The sequence below is a fragment of the Bacillus rossius genome (assembly GCF_032445375.1).
Source record: "Bacillus rossius redtenbacheri isolate Brsri chromosome 9 unlocalized genomic scaffold, Brsri_v3 Brsri_v3_scf9_2, whole genome shotgun sequence".
Taxonomy (NCBI): domain Eukaryota; kingdom Metazoa; phylum Arthropoda; class Insecta; order Phasmatodea; family Bacillidae; genus Bacillus; species Bacillus rossius.
In genome coordinates this window covers 15,187,967-15,210,605 of record NW_026962013.1, presented here as the reverse complement: position 1 = coordinate 15,210,605, position 22,639 = coordinate 15,187,967, and the positions used below count along the sequence as shown (strand labels likewise).

At 37.5% G+C, this 22,639-nt stretch overlaps 1 protein-coding gene across 7 annotated transcripts in view; it reads right to left on the bottom strand.

Moving 5' to 3' along the window:
• Positions 1–22,639, bottom strand: part of LOC134543313 (tyrosine-protein phosphatase non-receptor type 13-like) — a 369,574-nt gene that overhangs the window by 44,416 nt on the left and 302,519 nt on the right. For all 7 annotated transcript variants that reach the window (XR_010076906.1, XR_010076907.1, XM_063388252.1 and 4 more), the window contains 9 exons: positions 21,193–21,382; positions 19,200–19,298; positions 17,025–17,245; positions 15,492–15,630; positions 13,477–13,683; positions 9,466–9,680; positions 8,408–8,499; positions 2,961–3,165; positions 429–628 (listed from right to left, as the gene is read on the bottom strand). Coding sequence is in view for 5 of the 7 variants with exons in the window: in XM_063388252.1 (XP_063244322.1) it covers positions 429–628; positions 2,961–3,165; positions 8,408–8,499; positions 9,466–9,680; positions 13,477–13,683; positions 15,492–15,630; positions 17,025–17,245; positions 19,200–19,298; positions 21,193–21,382 (1,568 nt within the window). In the remaining 2 variants the exon portion in view is untranslated. The remainder of the gene's footprint in view (positions 1–428; positions 629–2,960; positions 3,166–8,407; positions 8,500–9,465; positions 9,681–13,476; positions 13,684–15,491; positions 15,631–17,024; positions 17,246–19,199; positions 19,299–21,192; positions 21,383–22,639) is intronic.

The window sequence follows — 22,639 nt, the reverse complement described above, 5'->3', positions numbered from 1 at the left end:
ACTAAATTAACTCTTCAACTCAATGTTCACTAGCATATTGTACATACTAGCAATTTTTTAAGTAAAATAAACATTTGAATTTCTTTTGTGGATTTAATCTATGAAGGCATTAATTTTTTTTGTGCAAAACTGAAGAAGTGTTGTTTGTAGGTATCGGTATGTATATATATTAATATACAGTTTTAAAACATTTAGAATGTTGCATCAAAAAACTAATTTCACTATACTTAATATATGTTAATTTATAAGACAATACATGCTAATTTAGGAAAAATAAATAGATGCTAATTTTTACCGCCCAAAAGAATTAGAACTTCAGCTGCAAAAATCTATTGTTCCGAAAATTAAATGATTATCTGACAGCAGCAGAAACAAAACCCCCACCCCCAAAAACACACAGAGGCAAGTTGCTGATGTGGAGTATTCACCAGTCGTGATGTTGCATATCTTCCAGGAGGCGTCTGTCGGCAGGAAGAGATGCTGCTGACTGCTGGTGAAGGCTCGGGTGCCCATCTTCACCCTGGCCCGGCGAGGCGTGATCGCTTCCGCCGCCACAGCGGGCTTGCTGACCTCGCCGGCCACGTGGCGCAAGCTCAAGCTGGCGTCCCGATCCCACTCCCTGTTTGACCTGCACAGCAACGCGTGCGACACGTTCTCACGTCAACACTGATGCAGCATCTCTCGGCGGTCAGCCACACAAGAGCAGGACAATCATTCAGTAGCAGTAGAGTGACTACTAGTGCCGGAGGTTGGATTCTCCAATAAAATCATTATTTCCATCCCTTTATTAAACTAAAAACACGTGGAGTCCTCTGTTAACCCCGAGGTGTCACCAGGGCTGTCGACAGGATCCAAAGGCCCAGGTGCAAATAATTTTGTTGGGCTCCCTCCCCATTACTTAATATACAACTTTTCAAACCCCACTATATATATACACACACACACACACACACACACACACACACACACACACACACACACACACACACACACATATATATATATATATATATATATATATTAAATCTTAAGACTAAATGTTTCAGTGACTTTAACTCTAAATGTGCATATTGCATAACTTGTAGGTTTTCCAATAATTCTATTAGCAATAGACTTTTCATAAATTTTCTTCCTATAATCATGGTAAACTCAGGCAGCAAAAAAAATTCTCGAAATTCAACCGGGACCCTCTTTGCGCTCGGGCCCGGTGTTGATTTTGAGTAAACTCTGGAATGAAGGGGATGGGGAAGGAGGGGGGATAAATAGGGGAGAGTCAGAACCGTAGTGGACAAAATTCGGATCTGGGCCTTTGTACTAGTTGGTTCAGGATTTGCCTTAGTCTTTAGTCTGAGAAGTCATGAGCTATACTCAAAAACTAGTCCATGTTTGTTCTGTTTCATACACACACTTATCTATTTCCTATTCATAGATCTGTCCTGTACAGCTTTGGTTGCTGGATGCTCTCTCTCTCTCTCTCTCTCTCTCTCTCTCTCTCTCTCTCTCTCTCTCTCTCTAGTAACGAACCTGAGACCTCCCATGTGCAGTGCCTACTGAGACTATCAAGGAGGTAGCCCACTATACTCGGTGATAACTATCATTCTACTAAACAAGTCAATCTTACACACTTCTTGGTACAACTATCATTACTCTAGCTCTCTTTGAAACATAAACTATCTCTGCACACATTCAACTGCTAGTCTTTACAATAAGGAAGTTAGTCTCTCGTTCGACCATGAGGTAGCGTGCCACGCTTCAAGACAGCGATTTCTGCACAATAGCCTGCCAGTGCAGGATTGCAGCCTCTAGCAGCGCAAGGCCAGGGCGACGGACTCTGCTGCTGTCTAGGTGGACACACTTCCTCGCCCGCCGCTGTCTACCTTATAATAATTCCAATATTAAGTTCCCTTATAAGAATTAAGTTATTTTAAAACACCTTCTCATGATAGTTTTGACTGAAATTCTCAGCAACCATAAGGGTTACTGTAGTTCAAGATACTGTATAAACATATCTATATGTATTGTTTTATATCATAGAATAAATCATACTGTATTATTATAACATTAAAGAACATTGTATTTTTTTAGTGATGGGTAAAATTCCAATTTTCTCGAATCTGAATCTTGAATTTCAAAGAGTACTTAGAATATACCCCTCGAATCCAAATCTAGGTCTCAAGGGTCCAAAATAAAATAATGTACAATAAAAGAAATTATTAACTATGGTGTTGAAACACTTAACCATTTTATTCATGAACTAAGTTTCCAGAATGAATACATATGGTAATTTTTGGAATAATAAAATTACAAAAGTACAATATGTTGGGGAATGGTAACTGAATAGGTGTGAAGAAAAAATTTAAAATAGTGAACTTTAGAGCATATCAGTGTTGAATTTCTTAATTTACTTTATTTCCTGTAATATTTTTCTTCAAAATCTTTCTCCTCGAATATCGAATCCTTTGAATACTAAGGATTTAACGGTATTTGAGAATTTGATCCGCCAATCCCTAGTTTTTTTTTAAATCTGGTATACAGTTTAAAGAAAATTACTTGTAATTCGTAGTGTTAACACGATTTGTTGTGAGCCGGCCAAAGGCTGAACACTTCCTGAATGAATGATTCCTAGGGGCATGTATTTTTCGCGAAAAAAACCTGAACGTCTACTAGACTGCAACAAGGTATACCCGCACCCGCGGTTCCTCCCTTGTGATTGGCGGCCGTCTGCGCGAGAAGTCGTCGCCTTGTTTGATCGAGCCGATCGGGACGCGCTTGATTTCGCACCGACTTAATGTGGTTGGTGTCGTAACAATCGACACGTACCTGAAAGAAACTCACTCAATCGCGGAACACAGACGGTGCTACATTTGTTTTGACTTTCAGCTGGTCTCGGAATCTTTTCGCGAAATACGCATGCCCCTAGTGATTCCTACATCCTGGCGAGAAGTAAAGCGCGGGAGGACCTGAGCAGCGGCACGGCGGGGCGGCCGTTGGGCTGCTCGTTCTCCTTGTTCTGGGTCTCCTCGAGCGGGGTACCGGCGCGATGCTTGGGCGGCGTGAACAGCCCGTACTGCCACTTGTCCAGCACGGGCACCCTGCTGGGCTGGCCGTCCTCCACCCGGAACAGGCGCTCCCGCTCGGGCGACCGCTTCAACGGCACCCCGAACTCTGCGGCAACACCAGATCACATGTGTACCTCGCTGGCACGAGTCCCGGTGTAGAGGGTCCGTCCCATACACTGTGGGGTCCAGACAACTCTGAAGTAATTTGAAAATACTAGAACAATCAGCAATAAAGACTGAACAGTATTTGACTACAGTAATTGTTTTTATAAACTTACATATTTAGACTACAAATGTGTTTTTTTTTTTAGATTTTTTTTTTTTAGATATTTTTATTAATACATAAGCCACCAATGATATTACACAATAGTCTAAGAAAGAAAGAAAGAAGAGAGGAAAAAAAAAGTAATTCCTCCCTTCCAACGCCACAAAAAATATTAAATCATGGCTACATTCATGTGATATCAAAGGACAAACCTGGCTTATCTCTGATAGGGGGCAAAATTTAAGATTGCATTCTAATCCCTGAGTTACATGAATGATGAACTTTTTAACATTACTTACCTATTTGAATACTGTCAGCAACTGTGAAACTGGAAGACTTAGGCCAACCAAAGGTTGTTCAAAATAGGTAAGTTGCTCCTACCGTTTACAGATCAGAGCCATGCCAGAAAGGTTTTAAAACGTCATTAGGTACCATCTCGCTCGTCACAGAAATACACTTAGTAGAAATAATACCGAGAACATGTCAATTATAAATCTTTCATTATGCTAGTTACTGCATGAAAAATACTGAAATGGTAAAGAAGGGTGGTCAAAAATAAATGATTTAGAAGGTTTAGTAAATGAAAGAAAAGTGATTAAAATAATTCCAAGCATAAACATTATTTACTAGCAGTGTACACTATGCATGATGGATTGCTGATGTACAGTTCTTCAAATAGTGTTTGAGATTTATGGTAAAAAATTTTTTTTAAGATTGTAAACTACACTCAGTACTGAGAGGGGTAGGAGGGTGGTGTGAGCTGGGGCAAGGAAGTGTGAGGGGAAAGCCTAGAAGTGGGAGGGACAACTCTAAGAAAATTTTTAAGGAAAGGAGAATGGAAAGAGGGAAAAACCCAATGGTAGTGAGAACTGCATGGGAATGAAATGTCTAGGAAAGAAGTGTGTGAAGGCAAGGAGTATGGCTATGTTCAGATGTCAGGGGAACGTAGAGTGAATGCTTTCCACTGGGCTTGTGCCCAACTGAATAAATATTCAAATCAACAAGAAACGAAAAAAACAAACAAAAAATAACGGGTCTGTTTTGTTTGAATTTATAAAAATAGATAACCTGCTAAATTTGTACCTAAATTTTATATTAACACAATATATACAAAATATTAACAGGCACTAAATGTTTTAAAATGAACAATTAACCTTAAAATAGTTGTGAACACCAGCAACATGCGAACACACATGTTTTGATACTTTAACAGAGAAACACACATCACACACACTTCTACATCTCAATTGTTGCCTATCACGGAGGCGTGACTCAGACAAAAATGTAGACTGACTATACTAATATTTATTCGCTCTATGGATCAAAATAGGTTCTCAGTAAACAATAAAATTCAAGGACTAATGAAAAAATTCAAGCACATTGCCAGATTTTCCAAGAACAGATAAAATTCAAGGGCAATTCCAGATTTTCAAGGATTCAAGGACATGTGGTCACCATAATACTACCACCTTTAATTTAATAATCCAGACTTATTCCCCCTCTACTCCTCCCCGAGGCCGTCAAAAGGGGTGGGCAGTGATTTCTCAGTGTAGACACCCATGTCTGACCTTGAACTGCCATGTACCTATCTGTTCTCAAATAATTTACTGATTTTTAAGAACATTCTGACAAGTTTTTATTTTAACACACTTTATAACACACATTCAATTGGTATTAGATAACTAGACACTTAGCTTATGATAACAGTGTTCTGAAAACTGAAAAGTATTATAGACACTGAATCTGAAGTAAAGAGTAAAAATTTAAACTGGTTGCCTGATATTCAAGGCAAGGGTGTAACCAAGAGAAGTAAAGGGGTCAGATAGATACAGACATTCCCGAAATTTTGGATAAAAATGAAACAGATTTCTTATACAAACATATATGTATTAAGTTCACAGAACTGAGAAAATAGATTATATGACTTCGAAGGATAACCTGTTTTGAAAATTAGTAGAGAAATATAACTTAATAAAATAATAATAACTCCAAATAATAAAATAATAAATATTTTAAAAATGCAAATTTTGTAAGCACATGCCTTACTAAAATAAAGTTTTCTGTCTTGTATTCAAAAATGTATATGTACACCAATCCCTCGCATAGCACGTCTTCAATTAATGCGAATTCAGTTAGCACGATGTAAATTTTACTGCCCTAGTCTCGAATAGCACGTCTGTAAATTTCAGTTAGCACGAAATCGCCACAGGCTAAAAAAAATCTCGGAAACGACGCGACGTCAGGTATGGAATTCGAGGGGGGAAGAGTGGTTTGGAATGCGAGGGGAAAGAGATGCGCACGCAGATAAACAAACACCGGGCCGTACTGTTGATGCCCGGCCGCAGACCAGGCCGTACCGTTGATGCCCGGCTGCAGAACAGGCCGTACCGTACAGAAACCAAAGCAGATGAAATTGGACACGTTTTTTAAAAAAAAAGCAAGATGATAGTGTTAATTTCACCCCAGAAAATATTTAACTAACTTTTATGTTTTGTATATGTACATATTGTACATACAGTAAACTCCCGGTATATCGCGCCCCGATTGATCGCAGAATCGGGTATATCGCGGGTCAAACCATGTCCCCCAGTCAGAAATGAATAATAATAATGGAATAAATGGTTGACAGCCGATTAGGATAATTTTGCGTTGTAACTAACAAACTAAGCATCGGGCAGAAAAAAGCCTAAGCGTAGAAAATGTCCGCAGTAAAATTCTAAACAAGATATCTCCGTACATTATTCCTCTATCTTGTAGGGTTTTCAAATTATGGTCCAATCCAGCCCAGTGATATTTTCTGAAACACTAGTTCTTAACGTCGCTTTATCTCACAAATGAAGCATCGGACAGGGGACCTGATAAAGCCCACCATCCAGCGACATTATCCAGCATGACTCGGCTGGGGATTGATGTTGGATAGACTTGGTTGTCGGCAAGCGCTGGGTAGGGAGAGACGAGCCGAGAACATGGAGAGAGGTAGAGATTAGAGCGGGCAGAAACACCAGGGGGAGTGGGGGAGGGAATGTGTTCACGCAGCACACAGGCAGAGCATGAGTCACTTGACTGAGCAGCGTCGCTGCGTACAAGGCAAAATCAGGTAGTCCGGTGTTTAAAATTCCACTCCAGAATATTAATTGGTACTTTACTGGACATCTGTATATAAATGTTTTGTTACAACTTAAACCTACAGACGTAATATTATTGGGTAATTCATTGTATTATACAAGTTCATCTTTTTACTTTGGTATAATGTTTTAACATTAAATAGTAAAGTAAATCGGCTAGCGTATTTTTAATCTTTGCCCAGGAATTCCCAGTGGTCCAATATTTACGTGAACCATACTGTACCACTTTTGCCATGAGGTAGTAAACAAGTCCCGGAAATGTTTATGTGTAGCGGTCTCCCGACCTTTAAACAGAGGCTGGGGAATATAACACTTGCCGATCCGAGCCACACACACTCAGCAACTCGACACAACATTTGGTGAAATAAGTAAAGACAAAGTTTAACACGGTTTTTAATACGGCGTCACTGATTGCGCTAAAATTAAATTGGCACAATTTTTGTTTCCCACATGTGACCATTTATAATTTACTGTAAGCATGGATAATAAAGTTTAACCACTTGACACGATAGACGATTCTTTATTTTTTATTGTACGAATGCTAGAATCGTTTTTTTCCTGTATCTGCGGCCTGCTTCTACAAAAGACAAGCTATCTGTAAGTAAATCTAGAATTTTTATTTTGTCAATCAAACTCGGTACTTTGCGATTCATATTCGGTTTGAAGTATCACTACGGCCTTTCTTTTTAGAAGACTTTGACCACAGAATCGTGTGTAACCGCACACACTGCACTTACTTTGTTACGGACACTGACGAAGCAGATACTGTGGCTGACACCACGAGACTGGCAGCAGCAGCTTGTGTGCCGCACGTGTGTATGGCGGCGTGTGGCGCGCTCGTAGGCCGTGCGACAAACTGTGCGCGGCACACGGAAAAATAAAAACAATTCAACATTTAATATTTATCTTTAAAATTTATTATTTTTATTTTTCACCCGTGTTTAGTGGAAACTGCGGATGCAAAGTCTGCACAAAGGCGGGCCGTCTATACTGTGCGTGCTTGCCGACCTATTAGAACACAGGCGGTGTTTTATGCCTTCTGACCTTGGTCACATCGAAACATTGCGGTTATGCAACAACGCGGGTAAAAGTTATGTCCCCCGACAACCGCGTTAAATAGGGAGTGTACCCGTATTTTAATGTTATGTTTGTGCTCTAGGGAAAATCTAAATCTGTTTATTTGTTAACTGATTTGTTTACATAGCCGCTTTTATAAGAGGTGTGCATAACAAATTAAATGTTTACATATGGCTGTGTGTTTTAAAGTTATATAAAACCGGTTCTTAATTTCATAAAAGTGTTTTAATGTTGTTAAGTTTTAAACGTAATAACAAAGGATCCAGCTGCTTGCAACAGCAGGCAGACAGACGTGCGCGCGCGTGTTGAAGGTCACGCCTGGGCGGGCAAGCCAACCTGCTGACTGACGGTAAATATGTTACCACTTATCTCCCGTTACACTGTGCCATGTTTTCTTTATCTAACGTATTCGGTGGTAGGCTTAAAAAGATAAATGATATGACATATGCATTTTCAAGTATTATTCTACGCATTTATATTATGTAAAGATTACTTCCCTACACATCTTGGAACACATTAAATAATTTAGCCTTATATTTATGGGGACTAATGCTTCAGAATACGCGATTTCGATTAACACGAACTTTTTTATGAACGAATTAGTCGTGCTAAGTGAGGGATTGGTGTACTCACAATTTCGAGTAACCTTTAATGTGTACCTTAAATGTAAATACATGACTGTTTTATATGTACATAATCATCAGATATTTAGCTACATGTTAGGTTGCATTTGCTTAAGTCCTAAAAATTTATTGTACAAAATTTTACTCTCATAAAGAACTATATATACTTTGATATAGTGCAATAATCTTAAGCAACATGTCATCATGATCTAAATATCAGATTACCACTTTTTTATTTCCCGTAAAAAGAGTTCTAACCTGTTGAAAGAGCTTGCAGAGATATGAGTTCCACTTTTAGCTTCAGGAAGAACTGATGATGAAGAGAAGCCAGGTGGAATGCAAAGTAACTCCTTAAACACACAAAAGTATTTTTTTTGTTACTACTAGTAATAATGTGGATATTAAAAAAATATATATACAAAACTAAATACTATGAGGGAAAAGATACACATTAAACTTGTTTGAAACGAACGTAAAGAAATGTGATCCTTTATGTTCATGCTGCATTAAACAGTCAGGTAAAAAAATCCACGCAAAAACTTAGCAGAAAATTAAATGGACAAATACTTTCATTTGCCTCAATTAATAACATACAATCCGTCCTTAGTACTTCTAGTAGTTCATTACAATCAAGTGTCCTACCGTACTGGGGACAATTCTAAACTTTGAGTTCTTATAACTTAGTTAAAAGTTTGCTTTGAATCTGAACTAAATCCATCTTCATTAAAAGTCTTAGTACAACATTGCACAACAATTAACAATTATAAAAATTCAAATAATTAAAAAAAATTAATAATATATTTCTTGTCCAAAGTTGGGTATCACTCCCCTTCACTATGGACAGTTTGTATTTTAAATTTTGTTTCACACAAAGAGAAATGATAAGTAACTTGGGACACCAAAGATCTATACGAAAAGTTTATTTAGAAAATGGTATAACATCCAAGCCTAAAACATGAAAATTACATTTATAATGCTTTTTTTTAGTTTCACATTTTCAAAAATAAACTTGTTTTTATTGTATACTATATAAATCAAAGTTAAATTTATACCTATTTGATTGATATAAAAGTAACAAAACATAGTCTTATTCAGGCTTTAAGCATTAGAAATTGCAGGATCTGTTGTATGATAGTTTTTTAAAAAAAACACTTTAAAGTCTAGTTTGAACCAAAACAAAACATTTATACAAGGAAAACCAACTTTTTAATAAAAAAAAGTACTTTAGTTGGCACAGTAACGAAAACTTTGAGTGAGGGTGTACATAAACTTGCAAAAGAGACCAAACTAAGCATGCCAACTTGTAAAGGACGTACTTTCTGTCGTCCATCCGGAGCTTGAGCCTGGTGAGGCCACCGGCCGCCGACTGGAGGAAGAAGCAGCTCTTGCTGAAGCTCAGCTTCTGGATGTTCTTCCAGGTAAAATGCTCCCTCAGGGTCCTCTGGCGGGACTCGGAGTGGCGACTGCACACTGACACTCCCTCGCCACTCACCACCAGCCACACGGGCGAGTCGGGGCCCTCTTTGTTCACCTTCGACACAGAGCACCGAGGATCCGTCTCACAAGCAATGCCAGTTGTTCCATTTTGGTTTAACAAATACAGTAGCGTCCCGCTAATACGGACTAGGCGGGACTGGACTCTGTCCGGATCAACAGAAGTCCGAATTAAACTAAAATTGCTTTGAAATTAATGCAATACAAGTTTTAGACGGGTAAAACTATAAAAATAACAGTTTTTTTTATAAACATTTTCTAAAGCTTATTTTTAGTTTTAATATGTATACATAAACCTGAATTTTTAAAATATGAACTGATGAAGAAATAACAAAACCAAAAAAAAAAAGGCTTTGTGATAAAATTTCTAAATTTATTCATTGTAGTGCAATAAATCCTGCTTTTATTTTTTTTTAATCCTGTTCGGATTAACCGGATGTCTGAATAAGCAAGGTCTGGATTAGCGAGACTCTGCTAAATTCCAAAAAACAATTATTCTGATAGCTCTTACATTTTACAACTTCCTACTAACTTTGGACATTTCTAAGTGTTTTATAATAGCAGTAAATACTATAATGATTACTTAAGTGACTAATGTCGTGCAAATAACTATAAGTAAATATAAGGAGACAAAATTTGGAACAATATAAAATGCCATAAATCTACCGAGATCAGTAGGGAATACAGAAACTTTTTAGGGGATGATTTAAAAAATACAGATAAATAAAGAAAAAGAGATTCTGTGAATTAAAAAAATACTTGTCAACAACAAGGGGTTAGGATTGATACATTATCAATCTCAACATTAGTAAATTTCTGTGTAGCTTGTTTCCAGCATTATGACCCTGCATCACAAAAAATAACATACTGCCTTCATTGAAATATGGCCAATTTTTTCATAACATTACAGGGAGATACATTTACAACATCTCTTAAATAACTCATAAGCAGACCTGCCAACATTCAAATTTAAAAAATCATGAGGTCCTCGATAAAAATTTTCAGGCCCATAAATACAAGTTAGAAATAAAAAACTACAATTGAGAATCTTTAAATTTAAGTGACATACCTGTACATATGTTACATGGTCTCTGCTTCAAAATTTATTTCAACAAATTATAGGTTGCAAATTTAATTTAGTTGAACATAATTTAGCGCTGTCGTGTAGTGATCCTGATCATGCAGGGCCGCAACTAAAAAAGATGTAAAATAACATTCTGCTCGTGTAACACTATTATCACTGTTCACAGCAAAATTAATTTTTTTATTGGAAGCAATACACTTCACGTGTTAGTTGTGTTTTTTTATAGCGACATGTTTCACAATGTCTCCTCTTCCACTATGCGAGATAGAAAAATCAGCACGGCACATGCTACAAAACGCAAATTTGCTTCCTTTACGTGACTCGAGTATTGATGGAAACTATTTCTGTTAGCTTTCGTAAAACTTGTTTTGTAACTTTTACAAACAAAATCTTGGGGCCCCAAAAAATCGTGAGGAAACACTATTTTGGCGTGAGGGCGTGAGATGGACCTTAAAATTGTGAGCCTCACACCAAAATCGTGACAGTTGGCAGGTCTGCATAAGTAATGACAAAAATTACGTGCAAGACCCAGCCATGGCTTTACCAGCCATTTGGGTTATTGCATTTTCACATAATTATTGTTTTGGTTTAATGCAATTCCTTAGAACGTTTCCCCATGTTTGCATTGCTAATTTTTTTTGTACCTAATTTTTGCACCACATATTTTCTATCGGCAAAAAGTCAGGTAAAATTTTTCATTATTAAAATTTTTGCTTGACTAATATCATTATGGTCACTTACTAAAAGTTATTTTCTTTTTTTCTACAGTTAGATAATATACACAACTTGACTTCTATACAAATCTATTTTCTAAATATTTGAAATATTTAACAACCAAAAACTTTAACATAGTTTGTGAAGCCTGGCCATTAACACCACTTTTGAGAAAAACAAATATATCACACACATTTCTGTATCAACTGAGCATTACAAACTGAGAAATTACACTTGGAGATACAAACTTTTTTTGTCTGAAGATGAGCTGAAATACAATTCATCATTCTTAGTGACTGAATTTCGTGTGATTATAACTAAACATTAATAAAAAAAATTTAAAAAAAAAAACACAGAACACTAAGCAAAAAGAAAAAAAACCGCATCTTGTACTCGAGAAAATGGCATTAATTAGGAAGTATCAGCTGTACACAAAACTGGTATCTAATGCAACAACTGTTTGAAAAATTTTCTGTGGGTGTAGCATTTGACTAACGTGGGGAAGAAAAAATTTTTTACGCAATGTTGCAATGAAAACAAATAAAACTATCATCAGTTGTATACATAACACAAACCTAAGATATAATTATTTTGAAAATTAACAACAGTGAGCCAATTTGCATGTACTGTAAAACAACTTCCTCTCCTTTTCCACTGTCTGTTTGCAATAAAAATTAATTAATATTTCACGGAAAAAACCCAGTTGAAATATATAACAAAAAAAAAATGAAATTTTCAAGAATGCGTCTGTGTTATTTCTATTCAGCAAAAAATCAAGTACAGGGTGAGTCATAAGTCTCCATAAAAATAGTGAAAGCTGTGATTAATTTCATTTCATTTGTACCAATGGTATTTTTCGCAGCCAACAAAATACAGTAATGTCAATCCGTTCTTCCTTCGTTTAGTGGCAACTATTTTCAGTTAGTTCAGCTTCCTCAAAATCAAAAAGATATTAGTCACAGTTTTCACCATTTGTATGGCGACTTATAACTCAGCCGGTAGTTATTTCTAGAGACAATATTACATAGTGAATTGTGATAAAACCAAAATAACACTAAAAAGCATGTCAGAACACTGCAGAACACCGAAATGCAAGTTAGATCACAGAATTACGTAGCATTTAACCAAGACTTAATTCAAATCATAAAAAAAAAGTAACATTTAATGTTTCAAAATCAATGAATGTCATTTTATTTTAAATTGTGTATTGTAGCAAAGCGCATGGATCAGAAAAATTAATATAATTTGTTTTACTGTTCTGAATGTATTATGAATTAAATTTTTGGCAAAAAATGCAGCAAATAAATTTTACCATTATTTTGGTTGAGTAAGTATCACAAAAAAAAAGCTTTTACAAAAATAGAAACCATAACACTTAAATCTGCTGTTTTAAAAAGGAAAACGGACCAATTTTAATAAATAGAGTAAAAAGTAGCAAGTATAACTAATTCATTACTGATTTAATTCAGCTATCCTTTCCCAACCTTTTTTTCCCCCCCCCAACTCACCACAAAAATTATGACAGCGACTGCAGAGATGTTACTCTTTACAAATGCCGCGATGGATTTCTCGGTTTTGGGAGAAGTAGGCCGGTACATTGCTTTTTATTTTCCCTTTCGTAATAATGAATTTCCACTATAGTAGAGTGTAGGTTTGAATATCGTAAAAAGGATAGAGTTAAATAAATACAGTTATGGTAAAAACATTTTCGAGCAGCAAAAATTTAAAATTTCATTTATAAATTAGCGTGGCTAGTGTTATATGGACGTAGTTATGCAAAAAGGAACCAACCCACAATTTTGTTATATTTTATTTGAAAATAAATTAAAATAGTACAAGGTTGATCGTACCGTCATTGCTATTATTATATCAGTATTTATACCAGACCATTAAAATTATACCCACATTATGTTATCAATAGGAGAATTACAATTTATAATTAAATTTAACTTCAAAATACTCGGAATAGGTTTCATGTGGGTTGGTTCCTTTTTGCATAACTACGTCCATATGACGACAGCGCGGCGGTGCGTACCAGCCGGGCGGCGTGGAAGTGGGAGCCGTAGCGGGCGGAGCGCTGGAGCCGGGCCACGAAGGCCTCCTCCGCCCGCCCCGGGTCCAGCCCCCGCCAGCGAGCGTGCTGCCCCTGGAGCAGCGCCCTCACGCTCGCCTCCCGGCCGCGGGGCACCGCCCCCTCCGCAACGTAGTGCTCCAGCAGGAAGTAGTCCCCGCACCCGTGCTCCTGCGCACTCTCCACGCTGCACCCCTGCACTCCACCGCTGCCGCGTTTCCACAGGTCAGCTTCACGACTTTTACTTTTACATCACAGGCTGTTTGTATAAACCAGTGTGGCGTAGCCAGGATTTGTGTACGGGGGGGGGGGGGGGGTGTGTGTTAAAGAAGCTTGAGCCTCCCCCCCCCCCACCCCCCAAATTGTATTAAAGCGGGTTGGGGGGGGGGGGGAGTCCGCGGGTCCTCCCCCCCCCGGGAAAATTTGGATTTTTAAGGTGTAAAATAGTGCTATTTTAGCAGTTTTCGGTACTTAATTTTTAAATATTGTAATGGTAAAAAATTTTTATTAATTTTAATATGAAATTTGTTCCAGTGATGAATAAGAAATTAATTAAATATTTGGTGCTAAGGGGAGGGGGGGGGGGTAGTTTCAACCCCTAACCCCCCCCCCTCCCCTGGCTACGCCCCTGATATAAACAATAATAAAAATATTAACTTTATAAAAAATATATCTACTATTTACAAGATAGACAGATTTATATGTTATGAAGCTGAAACATTTTCAGAGATGATTTCAACGTGATTTAAATGGACCGTTGTGTTCAATGTGCGACTTTAAAAATAAGTGAGGCATCAGAGAGAAAAAAAATGCAAGACAGCAAAAGGCTGCTTGAAATTAAAGTTATGTGACTTACAACACAGTTGCTGCTTGTTTTGGGAATTCTTTATGACTTTTATGACTAGTCCAATTTTGTTACTTCTTTCGTGACTTCCACATCCTGTAGAAAATCCTGGTGTTATAGTGCCTGCTTCTTAAAAGAAATAACTTAATACAGTTTCATATGTACTTAGTATATTTGTTAGAATTACAGTGTTGTGTGTGTATGTGTATTTGTGCATATATACAGACATACATACACAGAAATTCTTTTCAACACTTTCCAAAACTAAAAAAGAAAAGTCTAAAATAAGTATGTACAGTATATAATAACTAACGGAATAGACGGAAAGTGTTAATTGATACATTAAATGCTAAAAATTGGGTTGTAGAAAAAAAAAGACCTTCTAAATTTTTTTTAGTAATGTGCAAATGTTTGGTACCATGGCCATACTGGATTAGCAATGTAACAACAAGGTAATACTAATAAGTGGGCAAATGTTAAATTAAAAATGTAACCCGCTAGAAAACAGGAAAAACTTGTACTGAAATGAAATCAGACAGTAACGATAAACTCTAAGCGAAAATAATCACTGGCAGCACAGTTAAGTGTTCTGGCTATAAAGGTCAATAGCCGGAATCTACATGAAAAAATCAGTGTATGAGCCACTCCATAGGTAAAGGATTACAGAATGTGCTGAGCCATAGAATGCCAGTTAAAGAGATTTCAATCTATTTTAATTTGAATTTGACGTTATCTATTACACCTGATAGAACCAGTCGTCCAGAGTATTGTCTAAAATAAATTTCATGTAAGTGATTTCAGATAACCAGTCTGCTAATATTTTCTGTGGGTAAAATTTTGACTGCTTTCATATAAAAGGAAAACAAGCAACTTTTTTTTTTTGAGTTACCTACACCAAACGCAAGAAGTAACCTATTAAGTTGTGTTCACATAAATATACAACCAAACTCACTTTACCCTGTCCTCTGCTCTGCAATGCACTGAACCAACCACCTTACAGACAGATTTAATACAACAACCGTAACTTAACAACATTTTTCTCTCAGTGTCACACCCAGTAAGTTGCTCGGATCATTTTACATGAAAGCACGTGTTTTCTCCAGGCAAGAACTTCTCCGCAGTTTTGCGCGCGCACCTGTTCGTTGTGGTCCCCGAACTCTGCCTGCAGCGCGAGCCCCGCCAGCACGGCCGCCTCCTCCAGCGCGCAGTCCTCGTGCTGCTCCAGCATGCATCTGCGCAGCTGCAGGTACAGCGCGTGCTTCACCTCCCAGCGCCTGCATGCACGGCCAGCGCTGCTACAGCCACGGAAGTCACAGTCCGACACAGCTCTCCTCGAAGGAGCTAGGCTCAAGCAGTGGCGTAGCCAGGATTTGTGTATGGGGGTGTTAATAAGCATGCCCCCCCCCCCCGTATTAAAGCTGTGGTCCGGGGGTCCTCCCCCGGGAAAATTTGGATTTTAAGGTGTAAAATAATGCTATTTTAGCAGTTTTCGGTTCTTAAATTTAAATATTGTAATGGTAAAAATTTTGTTAAATTTAATATATGAAATTTGTTTGAGTGATGAATAAGAAATTAATTAAAGATTTGGTGCTCAAGACCCCCGCCTAACCACGCACACAAATAGTATGCACAGCTACAGAAAAAGATATCCATCTGTTTATGGAAAAGCATTTAAGAATACACTGAGGGTAGATGAGTATTCTGTTTCTGTATTTCATTACGAAACTATATTTTTAGAAGAGTGAAAATGTATAAAACGCATGTTTTCAAGATCGTTTTTAGGAATGAGAAATCTGGTCCAGATTCTTCAAAGCACTCATTGGACTTGCATTAGACTTCTATATTCATTTCTCACCCATATAATGTATTTGTTACTGCTCAAATTTTATAGTTGCCCTATGCACGACGAGAAGACATCACACCAGTTCAGATCCTTGCGCTTAGAGGTGACACTGCACTAGAAGCACCAGTGAGCATTGCACTAATAATCCCGCCTCACCAACACAAATACACGACTGACTAGGTGGGCCTCTTAAGTGCTCCAATGGAGCAACGAGATGTAGAGATCAGACACTACAGGACCCTGGGTTTGAATCTGGTCCAGCCTCCCTGATTTCCGTTTTCCACGGCTTACCGAAATCACTCCAGGCAAATGCAGGCAATGGTTCCTTTAAACAGGCCAATGCCAAATTCCTTCCCCAATAGACCTGATCTGTGTCTCTAACAAAATTGTTTATAACACTATGTAACCCTGCCCCTAAGAGAATTTCGCAACAAAGGCAGACTCATGAAGGGAGATGGAGCCTTGCTCCCTTCTCCCCACAGCCCAGTGCCAATTTTTTTTTCAATATTAATGTACCTTACTACCTGATAAAAATTACTTATTAATGTCTCAAATTATGACCACTGAATATGCAAAATTAAAAAGTAGCCTTCCCTTTGAACATCTATTAGGACATTATCGTAAGCAGTGGTAGTTTAAGGACCTATTTTTCATAAGTGGCCATTTTTATCAAAGAATTTCCGGTTTTGGAAAAGCTCTTAAGGGTCCTCAAATACACTATTAATATGTTTTAAAGTATTGTTTTTTTTATTTTAAATCTCCTGGGATGACACCAACCTGGGGGGTATGCCTATCCCGACCACGCCCGCGCTCTGCGACACCAACCTGATGCCCCGGAGGCTGGGCAGGAACAGCCTGACCCTGACGTAGACGGTGAAGGCGCAGGAAGGCACGCCGGAGGTCCTCTTCAGCTCCGGGCGGCTCCAGCCCGCGGGCGCCACCTTGCACAGCTTGGTGTCGGGCGGGAGGAACACGAAGTCCCCGGCCAGCAGCACCGCCAGCCCCAGCATGAAGTTCTCCTCCAGGCCCTCGCTCTGGACCACCACCTGCCGGAGCGACAAGCCCCATTCACTGGGAGTCTCGCAAGCGTTCTAGTCCGTCAGCGTAAGCACCTGTCTTTACCTCAACAGTTTCCACTTTAGGGACAGTTATTTCTTATTGCTTAGTATTGAAAATACATAGTTACATAGTACACATGGCTAGTATTAAGGTACAAGGTCGTAATAACGTGTATATGTAACACAAGGGTCATATATATGGACGGTCTCCGGGTAAAAGGTAACAAGTCAAGAATTCACTTTTTGCAGGAGAAACAAAAAACTCTTAGATAAAAATTGAATTTAAATACTTAAATTTTTCTTGCATTATTCTTTTATTTACCAACATAGTTGCCAATGATAAAAAATGCATTACATATTCCAAGTATACTTAAGAGTTTAAGTGACTTGTTGACTAAAAATCACCTAAATGTGACTTGTTACCTTTTACCCAGAGACAGTCCATATATTTGATGGCATACATGTAACCAGCCTTTGTAGGGTTTGCTGAAAAGTTTATATTGCAAGAATTAGGATTATAATATGATTTACGTGGTTGCGTGAAGTGCATCGCCAATAATTCAGGACAGGTGGCCACAGCTGTTTGATAGTTTGAACACAGTGAACAATTTGCAGGCTTGGAAAACATTCCAACAATCAGACCATGGAAACTCATGTAAAGGTTCTAAACAAGGTGACTTTGGAGCTGGTATGGCTGATTCGAAAGACAATGAAAACAATTAGATGTCATGTATTCAGCTAGTTAAAGACACTAACAAAAAACGCCTACAATCAAAATTTAAGTCCCTGTATGGGGACAAGTGATAGACGATATGGATAAAAACTGACACCAATCTAATTGCCAACACATTTCTTTAACCGATAACGGATGAAAAACTGATTCAATACTTTTTTTACAATAATCACTATGGAAGTATTCAGATATTCAATATTTGTAAGTACTTACGGCTATTGTTGCATCTCACTCACACACAGGCACAGTCCTATAACGCAGCCCAGCCTATCTTGCATTGAATGTTTGGCTATACTATGCTGCACATCCCTAGGCCTACAACAAAGGCAGTTGCTATTTCAAAATTTCTAAGTTCACAAAGTCAAAATTGGTGCCTAATTATACCGCTAAGTGTCGCTGGTACAGTCCGTGGAGGTACGAGGAACTCCCCGAAGAAACGGGATCTGGCATTTATATACCGGCGCTGGCGTACCGACGCCTTGCTGGGATTGGTCCAGATTTGGCGCCTAAGCGCCTAACATAACAATCGCAATAAACAACAATCCAAAATAAAAGTTACGTAGTGGTGCATACACCACAACACAAGTAGAAATTATTGACGTATTATAAAAAGGTTAATAAAAATGCACTAAATAATTAAATTAATATGAAAATACTTCCGCGGCTTCCTTAATACAGGTGTGTAACCCCACTTCCAGTTATTCTAAACTTGGTCCATGGGGTACTGTGACTGTAGGATGCTCTAAAAATGTAAGCAATGAAACAATGGAGCATAGTTAATGGTAGACTCGCGCATGGGAGGCGACAGTTAATATCGTTTATGTTTTAAAGTTTAAATTTACTATATTTAACTTCATGTGGACCACGTATCAGCACATTATTCTATAAAACCAACTTGCTTAGTCTAGGAGGAATCAATTAGGCAAAAACTTTGTAAGTTAATCAATTAGTATAACCACCTTTGCCCATGTCACGACTGTAAGTAATCTTAAATTCACTAACCTCTTCTTACTGCGATTATAACTTTACCTGTTCACATTATACTTTTTTTATTTTTTTTTACAAAACATCCTACTCACATCTCTGGGCTATTCCAGTTATGATGTGCCTGTTACTTTACAATTTAAAACTAGGAATGTTACCAATTAAATGTTAGTGAGATATAGGAAATTTTGTTCTGTGTCTGTTTTAACTGCAGTAATGTCTCACCTCGAACAATTCTTTTGCGGTAGTGCTGTTCCCGTTACAAGAAATATCTAGTTTCTGTCCACTCAACATTATTACTAACACTCTTCTCTTGTGGGCTACCTGGAAAAAGAAAATCATTATTATTATTATTTAAAAGTAAATACCACAGGTGTATCTCATTCTACAATGGAGAAAAATAAATAAAACAAGGAGTGAGGCCCCGTAGTTTGACAAAATTTGTAACTGATCCTTACAAACTATTGTTTTTTTTTAGTAAATTATGTTTTTCCTTTTGTTATGGTTTATTATTGTATGTTGGCCCCATAGAATCTCCTCCCCCATGAAAATATCAGAATCCAACATATGTCCCCCCCCCCTTTTTTTCCTTCTGTTTGGAGCTGGATATGCCCTTAGTAAATACATAACACTGTCTTAGAAAAAATAATTCACATCTTAGCTGAATTATAAACATCATGGTTTTCAGGTTGATGTCATAAACCATTAACACCAAATGTAATTTTAGAATTTCTAAGAAAATTTTTAAAAGTTTTGTTTAGAAAGTTTCAAAACACTAATAAATAAATTCTAATTAAAATGTGTTACAAAGTCCAGTCTGTATATGAAAATTATTTAACTATTTCAAAATGTTCATTTGCATTCACAGTTACATAATTATGACATAAGAACTTTGCAAATTTCTTGAACTTCTGTATTCAAATTTGTATTAGAGACAAAAATAAGCACAGCTAAATCATTTGTATTGTGTACCTACACATGCTGTTAATACTGTACCACATATTTTAGCCCAAATTTATACCACACACATCAGATGATCAATAATACTAAATCACCTGCATTGTGAAGTACGACAGCTGAGGCAGCTAAAGCTTCTATTGAATGTATACCTCGAATTACTGGTTATCTTTTACGTGGTTTACTTGCTTTTCTTTTTCAAATCCGCACTGCTCATAAAATAAAACCATGCTGCTTTTGACCAAAACCATCATATTCGAAGAAACTTTTTCCACAGTTAACCCCTCAAAATAAAACTTTATTGGTTTCCATCTTGCAGAGGAACTTTGAAATATTGGCTCACACTGACGGGAAAAATATTGGGTCCATATTTTCACGCAGCAGCAACGAACACCTATGATCCTGGGTCAAAATTATTTATTTTCAATTTGGATGAAAACTAAGTCCTACATTTTTGCATTGGCCATACAAATAACTAAGTATGTAGTTTATAAAAGTAATAAAAAAGTTAAATTTTTTTGGCATAAACAAACTTGCCCTTACCTTAATTTATATTGAAAACCAATAATAAAGTTGGTTAGCTAGTTTAATATCAACAAACCACAGCTGATAAGCAAGTCGTGTGACAGCAGCAGAAATGTCGACAGATTAAAAAAAAATCATAAGAAAATTTTTTTTGTGTGAGTGAATGGTGATTCTGAATGATTGTGGGATGTGTTAGCTTTAAACATGCCAAAAAGACTCATCAAGATAAACACCAGAACAGAAGCATTAACAATGGAATCAATTTGCATTGTAAACAATATATGCCTGTGTAACCTGACAAGCACTTTCTTCTCAAAATTATCGCCTCCTAAACATATTCGCTTAAACTAGTTCCGCTACGCCGTGCGACCCTGCTTTCACTCTCCAGAAAAATCTTGATTTTTGGACGTGGGCTTGTTTTCATGTTAGGTGTGTGTGTACAAGTTGTTGGTATTAGTCAATTTTGACGTGTATGGGAATTTGTCTTTATGTTTAATGCTCAGTTGGTGGTACTGATTTGTGTATTACCTTGGAAGAAGTGATGTTGCATTAAACGCAGTCTTGGTGAAAGTTACACGTCGTCTACATACATGTCTGTTTTGTGCTCCGACTTTCCCATAACAGTGGTTATGGGCCCAGACAAGCTTAGTTTAATGTGGCTGTGACTGCTTGAAAGTCGTAATGCATGTCAGGAGTATAATTGCCATAGCACAAGTGTGGCAGTGCCCTTGCGTACCTTGACTCGACTGATATGTATGATCTTGCTGGGGTTGGCCGCCCTGACGATGAACTCGGGGCCGATGTAGGTCCTCGGAGTGCAGTACTTGGCCCGGGAGTCCAGGAAGGACGTGGCTCGGTACAGGCGGGAGGCAGCCCGCTGCACGGGGTGCCTCCGTGTCGGGAGGTCCTTGCTGTTCAACGAGGAGCTGGAAGGTAACATTCAGAGAATTACAAAGAACACGCTTTTGCTCGGGCGTAAATGAAAACGGGCACATCATGACCGCGTTATAAATATGTAACTTCGCACTTCAAAAATCCACTTTATAACGATAAAACAAAACAACAAAGTACACAAATAACATAACAGATAGCATCATGTCTACAAAATGTTCAGCTTGACTGTGTTTGTCGCTGTGTTTCCGGCAGGCTGTGTCCATGAAGAGTGGCAGTCAACAAGACGGGTGTGTGGCAGAGGAGTTTTAAAACAAATTTTCTTTTAGGTTAGGTAAACTATCTTTCAAAATTTAAATTTTTTTTGGTACTTGAATTTGATGAAACAAATTTATAATTCAAAAATGTACCCAATGAAATACTAAAACACACACTAACACTATTGTAAATGTCTGTATACTGAATATAATTAAATTTTTAAAATTAATAAACTTTATTATTTCCAGCGTAAATAAATCTGCAGCACTGGAGTGTCGCTTCACTAACGCTTGCCTCTCTGCCACTGAGTGCTCCCCTCAACTAATCCTGCATGCTATAAGAAGTCTTACTTCAAAAAATACACTATGCCACAAAAATGTAAAATTGGATGAAAACTTGACGTCTTGATAGCGAGAAGCTGTTAAAAAGGGGGTTGTCTGAAAAGTCGGTTTACGGACGATAATTTTACGCGATAACGTCATAAGAAAACATTGATGAAAAATTGCATACTTATTAATTTTCAAATATTATGTACAGTTTTTGCAAATTTAATTTAAATAATTTGTTTAAATATAATCAAGAACAATTAGTTAAAAAGTCCACCTTAACCTGTTTGATATTATAGAAGATTTTCTCGCACGGTGGTTGGCCAGTTCTTGCACGCTCGGCTCAGGTGGAACGTGACAATTTTCCGTGCGTGCAGCCAGCGTTCATCGATTTATAAGACGTTATCACGTCAAAAAAAAAATAGCCTATGCATATAGTAAATGTAAAGTCATAAAACGGTGTACAGTTTTTTCAATGAACTGGAACAATGAATAACAAACAATCCATACACAAAATTCTGCTGCAGCTACTTTAAAATATTTCATTTTACATAAGAATTTTTTTCGTTATTGGTTACAAGCAGACATACAGTTGAGTCCTGGATTAATTTTCTCCCTAAATACAAAGTATAAATTATCCACAAAAATGTTAAAGATTTATCCTCCTAACAAATCAAAAATGTTCATTACATCCAAGTGATTTGAAAA